The 7,324-nt window shown below is 32.4% G+C and overlaps 2 protein-coding genes across 2 annotated transcripts; one reads left to right on the plus strand and one right to left on the minus strand.

Annotated features, from left to right (window-relative positions):
* Window positions 1–2,748: 2,748 nt before the first annotated feature.
* Window positions 2,749–3,374, minus strand: LOC129919376 (uncharacterized). Its single transcript, XM_056000235.1, has 2 exons — window positions 3,315–3,374; window positions 2,749–3,255 (listed from the first exon to the last, which is right to left on the minus strand). The coding sequence occupies exons 1-2, from the start codon at window positions 3,372–3,374 to the stop codon at window positions 2,749–2,751; spliced, it is 567 nt and encodes a 188-aa protein (XP_055856210.1).
* A 267-nt stretch (window positions 3,375–3,641) lies between these two features.
* Window positions 3,642–4,379, plus strand: LOC129919377 (uncharacterized). Its single transcript, XM_056000236.1, has 3 exons — window positions 3,642–3,707; window positions 3,775–4,089; window positions 4,149–4,379. The coding sequence occupies exons 1-3, from the start codon at window positions 3,642–3,644 to the stop codon at window positions 4,377–4,379; spliced, it is 612 nt and encodes a 203-aa protein (XP_055856211.1).
* The last annotated feature ends 2,945 nt before the right edge of the window (window positions 4,380–7,324 follow it).

Genomic DNA, 7,324 nt, shown 5'->3' on the forward strand with positions numbered 1-7,324 from the left:
ACCGAAGCTGAAATGTTCGTTTTTTCATCGCTAAATCGTTAATAATGTTAAATGAAAATAACATAAAGTATATTTCAAATCCAAAATAACAACATTTTAAGACCATAAACTTAAAAAAAATATGTATACATAGAATAATGAAATAAGTTCCAACCGAAACAACTCACAAATTCTTGAATTTATTCTTACTGACAAATTCATCACAAGCTTAAAATTTATCAATCTTTTTGTAAAATAATAAATAACTTAATAAAGCTCCTCAAAGCCTTGTATTGAAATAATGAATACCCAAGCGAATTACCAGCTTAAAAAAAAACACTTTCATTTAGTTGCTTTGTAAGTTTTACAACTCTAATCTCTATTGTCTTTGATGCTATGCTATAATTTCAAAACTTTCAGCTATCTCTTTCTGGTTTTGTCAAATAACTTTTCTGAATTCCCTGCATTACACAAGACCTCAACCCCAAACTCAACCGCCCCAAAAGCCTAAACCAACATCAAAAGAATAACTTTCGCATACGTTTTGAGGTTTTCTGCAAATGTAACAAAAATAAATTGACTTCACCTGGTTACTACTGGCTTCGGTAACCACAATCATCATACCGCAAGTGCACCACAAAGTGCACCACTTAATTTTCAACCGCACCAAAAATTTTCTATAAACTCTCTTGGACAGCATCAATTTTAACCAAGTTCGTTCTATATTTTCTCTCCACCCTGCTCACAGGGCGGTAACTTCAATTCCAACAAAAACAATTCCAAAAAAAAAAAAAAACATCCTTACAACTGTCAAGGATCAGTGTCCATTTTTAGCACAATGAACAAACAGAACACAATAGTAGGTACCAAAAAGCCAAAAGACCAACACGTCGTGTCCTTTTTCTGATGGTTAGGTTTTGTTGCTGACCACCATCACCATGGAAGCAAGCCGCCACACACACACCCCAACTCTATACTATACAAGAAAACACATCCCTGAGGACATTTCTCTTTCAAAAAATGTTGTTTTCCATATTCAAGAGCTTCAAGAGCAACATCAGATGGATGGGATAGTAGGTCCAGCATTATGTCCTTTTTTTCCCTGCGAACCCAAACTTCCAAAAATAACCCTTTTGTTATTTGTCTTTGGATTCCTCCGAAATCCCGTATATTTGCACCCATTCCATTCTCATTCTTTCATCCAGAGGAAGAAAAGAAAAAAAAAGGAGTCCTGTGGGTATTTTAACGTGTCTTGTTGTACTTAATTTGTATTGTTCTATCACGTGATTTAAGTTCTTTTTTATTTCTCTCGTCGATTTCGAGCTCTTTGATTGTAAGGTACGTATTTTACTGGTCTGATAATGTTGCTCCTGTGAAATGTTGTCCTTTCTATTTATTTTACACTCGAGTCCTTTTTAATTGTAACCTTTCTCTGTATGTGATCATTCTTCTTCTTTATTTATTTTTTTTTTTTCATTTTCTGGAATTCATTTTAAATTAATTTTCTATCACAACGAATGACACTCAGGACGACAAAATATATAGAAAAGAGGAGGAAGGTCTCTAGAGATGATGTTGATGATGATGGAAATGAAAAATCAATCAGCTTGTGATTTGCATTTTCTCCACTCAAACACTTCGGTCTTCTTCGGGGTGGTAATATTTTTCTACTCTTCATAGTCCTGACGCCCTTACACCCTTTAGTTTGGTCTGCTCTTCAGAAAAAAACACTTTTCACTTCGCAACTACGAATTGATAATTAGCAAACTCTGCATAAGTGACATGACTAGCGGAACAAGTAACAATTTAAAATGGTTTCATGCAACCCTTTTGGATGTTATAGATGCTGGATGTGTGTGTTCCAGGACGAAGTATAAAGTAAAGTTGATGAGGGTCACAAATGCAATGAATATACTTAACACGAAGGAATGGTGACAGTCTGTTTTGAGAGCATAGATTTTCACTTAAGGACACTTTGAAAATGAATTGGCTACACTACGCTTACTTGACATTTAAAGTTTTGTCAATAAAATGTAAATAGGTGTTGAGACTCGAGAACTAAAATGGCATTTTCTCAAGATATTTTATTTAATGTAGTATATTCAATTTCAATTGATTTGATAAGCCAAGTTTTTGAGTTTAATGAGCGTTTGTTGAATTAACGCTAACAAAAGATTAACTTTTAAAATAATTGAATTAAAAACGTGGTTTAGCCTTGGTTAAGGAATTTAGCTTGCCGATTTCGGCGGATTAGGTTCAACTTTGGATCGAGCATGGATTTGGCTTTTTTTAACGTATTTGAACCTTAAACCAGTGATAAACCATAGTTTTACCAGTGATTTGAGAAAATAAAAGATGCTGAACCACGGTTTAAATATTTTTACAACTGACCGTAAGAGAATAAAGCATAGATTTTTGTTTTTACCTACTTCCAATGAACAATTTTGCGTCTATAAGGCCGTATAGGTGCGAGTGTAACTTCTATAAGGCTTTAGAGAAGCAAAATCTCTATTTGCTTCTCTATAAAATAGTGAGACCGAAAAAAGTTTTAGCGACATGAAAAAGTATAAACCAAATTCGTAAAAAAGAGGTGTGTCTACAGAGGGTTAATCTCAATCAGGCGTCTGATTATTTTTGAACTTCTTAATCTCCTTCTTCCTTAAATAAATATCACTTCCGGTCTTAACCTCAAAACCCCATTTTAACCAAAATTTTTATTGAAACTTAATAATCATTAAGAAAAACAATAAATAAACAACAAAATAAAATTCATCCCAAACTAAATATCTTCAAATTGTTAAATCCCTTCGACTTATCAATTTTTCCCAACAATTTCCCTTTAAACAATTGTTCCTTGCTTGGCAATGTAAAAACAATATCCACAGCCAATGTTGTCTCTGGCACATAACTTGGCAACATTTCCTCATCAATCCGATAATCATGCAAATAATAAATGCCCTTTTTCAATGGACACGCCTTGAAAAAGTTTCCATGTTTCAACAAATCATCATAAATCACTTTCAAAATCGGTTCACTAGCTTTTGTAGTTAAAAATTTACAAAAGTTTGTACTTCGATTGATTAAAGTTGTATAATTGCCTTCACCATTGTCAAGTGATATTGCATATGTCAAATACAAGTCATCCAATTGTTCGATGACATTAAAGTGACAGTTGATGGTAGTTTCACCAGTGTCATTACGAATTTCAAGTTTTACTTCAACTTTATCTTTGTTAGCTTCAAATGGAAATGATGTGAATACTACTTTGAAAGATCTCTAGAAATTGATATTGATACCGTTATATGTAAGAATTTGAAAGAAAAATTGATCTTTACCCATCCAAAGACTAATCCAACAAATAACACTAAACCAAAGAGAATAGCTTGTTTCTTCATTGTATTCAAATTTAAAACTAAACTTTGGATCATGTCATGTCAACTTTAGATATGTCACGATCATTAGTGTTCAATGACATTAGTTTATGCTGATAACAAAATCATTGGAGCATTTAATTGACTGTCATTAGTGACCCTAAATGAAAATCAAATCTAATTCCATCGAGGATATCTCGATCATCATAATTAAAAACTCTTCATATTTAAGAACGATGATTGTTGACAGAATGATCATTCAGAAGTTGATCACACATAACGTTACGCGTCATGGATATTACAATACTCATCTGTCTAATTTTGGGAACATTTTTCACCAACATAGCTTCGGCAGAGGTTTGTTTGATTACAATTTTTTTCATTTCTTCTTTTACAATTTTGTTTTTTTTTTTTTGTGTTAAAGAAAATTCTGCGTTACATGCCCACCGAGTACAAATTATGGAGTGACAATGTCGTTCTTAATTACACATTTTCCATGGATCCCAACGTTCCATATGTCAATGTCACTGCAAAAGTTTTACAAGAAATCAAACAGTTGGACATTCATGCAACTGGTGCAATAGTTGGCAAAAACGATCCTTCATATTTCTTCAGTTACAATACAACCTACAGTGTTTGTGACTTGTTGGCTTGGAAGAGTTCATCACCAATTGGAATGTTTGTATTCCAATATATTAAGGAATATGGAAGTCTACCTGACAGTTGTCCAATTGCAAAGGTTTGTATAAATCAGTTATCGATTCTTGAACTTGTTATCGATAATTTTTAAAATTCCAGGGTGAATATGGATTCCATAATATTTGGCTTCCAGAAGATCCTCTTACAGCCACTCTTCCAGAAATTGATTTTAACGTTAACATTCAAGCAATTGCTACCACTGTTGATGGTTCAGCTGTCAAAAAAGTCATCTTAAATGACTTTTGGAAAGGTGAAGGACGTGTCATAGATGTGCCTACAGTGAAAAAGAGTGTTCTATCTTACATTCCAAAGGTTTCTGCAATGGGTTAAGAACTACCCACGATTTTTTTTTCTTATTTTTGAAATAAATTGCATGAGAGAATAATGCAAAAAAAAAATCTCATTCAGTAAAACAAACAGTTCCATTTTCATTCATTTTGACACATCAATCACCATAGACTTTACATTTCTCTTGGCTGTCAATAATCAAAAGTGTCAACGGTGACATTCATAAATCTATCGGCTTTAACTTTTGCATTTTCCCTAACGACTTCTTGAGTGGATTAAGACTCATTAATCACTCAAGTTTTAAGCCCCTATAGGAGGATTTTCCAAATATGTGTATGCATTCTACCATCTTCATTCATTGGAATGCAAAAAATTTCATACACAACGTGTGTGTGTATATTTCTACTCTATGCACCTGAACGTGAACGCGTTCCTAGAATCCATGACGATTTGTCTTTTAATAAAAATGTCATTCATTTCGGTAAGAAAAAGAAGCAGGCCTATCAATCTTTTTCTTCATTCATACTCAGTTTTATAGATATATGAAATTGTGTGCATGCCAGATGGTATGCAAGTTTAAACGTTTTGTAAAGACAATTAAATGTCCCCGCATGACGATGGTTGGGTTGTGATTACGATAGACTTTGCAGCGCCAAAAATGCCCATATTAACATCGTCAGAGGAGGACTGTTGTCTCGAAACTGTCAGACAGCGCGTCGCTTGATGGAGATAAATAGAATGAAATTTTTTACTTCTTTTTCTACTTTTTTATTTGTGAAATGAACTTAAAAACAAAAAGATATTGTTTCTTTAAGAATATGTATTTGTAATAATTATAGATTCGTAGCACACAAACCGGACTTGAAATATTGAGCACGATTTTGTGTTTTGCGCTATTCTGAGTCATTATAAAAGATGTTTAGTATAAAGTTAACTCAATTGAAGATCACGCAAAGCCAATCTGTCAAAAAGATCAGACGATTGCGACAACAGAAATTTCAAAGGAAACAGTATTTTATTGTTTGTTTGAAAATTATAAAGACAACACCGAAGATCTCTATAGCTTTGAATTTATTTCTTGAAAGAAACATTAGATAGGAAGGATTGGTTGAATGAACTTTCATGCTTTAGAGGAAAATGTAAAAAAAAAAAACAAAGTTGAATAGCTTGAGAGCTGTTAACACGTTTCATTGACGTTGAAATTTCAGAGAGGGTGTGTCTGGTTAAGAAAATTTAGTTGATCTGTCAACTAAATATGTATATCTTTCACAAATGTCAAAACTTAAACTTAGATGGATTAGTAATTGAATGCCGGATTTTCTTGTATTCTTCTATTAAGGGGGGAAATCCCTCTGGACGACACCTTTTTCAATATTTTTTTATGAAAAACTGAAAGCACTTATTGAAATTTGGAAAAAGACAAGATATTACTGACATTATTAAGTATTGAAAAATTTTTTTTTGAAATGAAAAAATAACAAAATGGCGGCTCTGGAGCCTTTCAAAGTTGACGCCTCTAGTTTACGCCGTGCAATGCATAGGTCCAGGAAATCATCTTAAATCAAAAAGGAAATTTTTTTCCGTTAGATGATATTAGTACGCATTGCATGAACCTAAATTTATTTTTTTTAAATGAAAAATAAAAATTAAAAATCAAAAAAACGAAAAAAACCATGTTTTTTTTACAAAGAAGTAGTTAAAAACAATATTTACTGTACAAATTTTATATAACTTTTAGGTTCATGTTGTGGCCAATAAGTTAAGGAGTAATTTTCTTCAAATTTCAAGTCGATAGCTTCATTAGTTTTTGAGTTACATTGCACGGCGCGGAAAAAAACTATTTTCGAAAAAATGCGTTTAAAGTTTTCGTTTTCGTACTATGGTAGGTTCGGAGCGCATTGGTTTCGGGACTATCTAGGCACTTTTGAGGCTTCATTTAAGGCTAAGACCACTGAAAATAGTTTCTTCGGTTGATAAATAAATTTACTACGCAATAAAAAATAATGCAAAAATAAAAAATTCCAGAGGGATTTCCCCCCTTAAAGAACCTGCAAATGTGTGTTATGACATATGACATATTCTTTTATTCATCATGTAACTTGACATCTGTTAATTTGGGTAGAGTAATAGCTGACAGATTCAGAAGATCTTTTTTGTAAAGTTATGGTTTTCTTATGTCATTTTCGATTGGTCGTCCGGAATGCTTTTCTGAAAGTGTTTTATTGGCCTCGGATGAAAGTTCTCCTTCTGGAAAGAAGAGAAATTCTCTTTTTTTTATTTGACTTTTAAAACGACAAATTTGACAAATTTCATTTTTTGTTTGCTTTTTGATGCGATTGGGCGGCTATGTGAAGTTGGCACCCAAAAATCCTAATTTTTTTTTTCAAACCTGCCTGGTTCAATTGCCCAAAGTTAGCCCAGGATAGTTCAACTTATATTTTCGCTATCCTATGCTTAGTTCTAAAATTATAACGGAATTATTTTTTTCACCTCAAAAATCACAAAAAATATTTTTTTTCAGTGTAAAAAATGTTGGTTTTGAACTATGGTTCGTTTGCCAAAAGTTAGCCCAGGATAGTTCAACTTATATTTTCGCTATCCTATACTTAGTTTAAAATAATAGAAGAATTAGTTTTCATTCACCAAAAAAAAGTACACATACGCCACAGTGACCTTTTTAAAATTTATACTTAAAAAAATTAAATGTATTGCGCCTCAAATTGACTTAGAATTTTTAATTGATTAAATGTAGTCCATATAACATTCCTGTTAAGAAGCTTAAGTTGATTTGCTTCATTTCACCTTAAATACCACGACATACAAATATTTTTTCAAGTGTATAAGTCATTAATTTGTTTGGTTTTTCATTTAGAAACCTAGAAAAGGTAATAAAATGGTGTGAGGTGATTTCTTTTTCAGTACACGAATAGAACTTTTTAGACCTTTCTGGACCTAATTGGTGATTCCAAAAAATTACACTTTTTTTC

The sequence above is a fragment of the Episyrphus balteatus genome, chromosome 4 (assembly GCF_945859705.1).
Source record: "Episyrphus balteatus chromosome 4, idEpiBalt1.1, whole genome shotgun sequence".
In the NCBI taxonomy this organism is placed as follows: Eukaryota; Metazoa; Arthropoda; class Insecta; order Diptera; family Syrphidae; genus Episyrphus; species Episyrphus balteatus.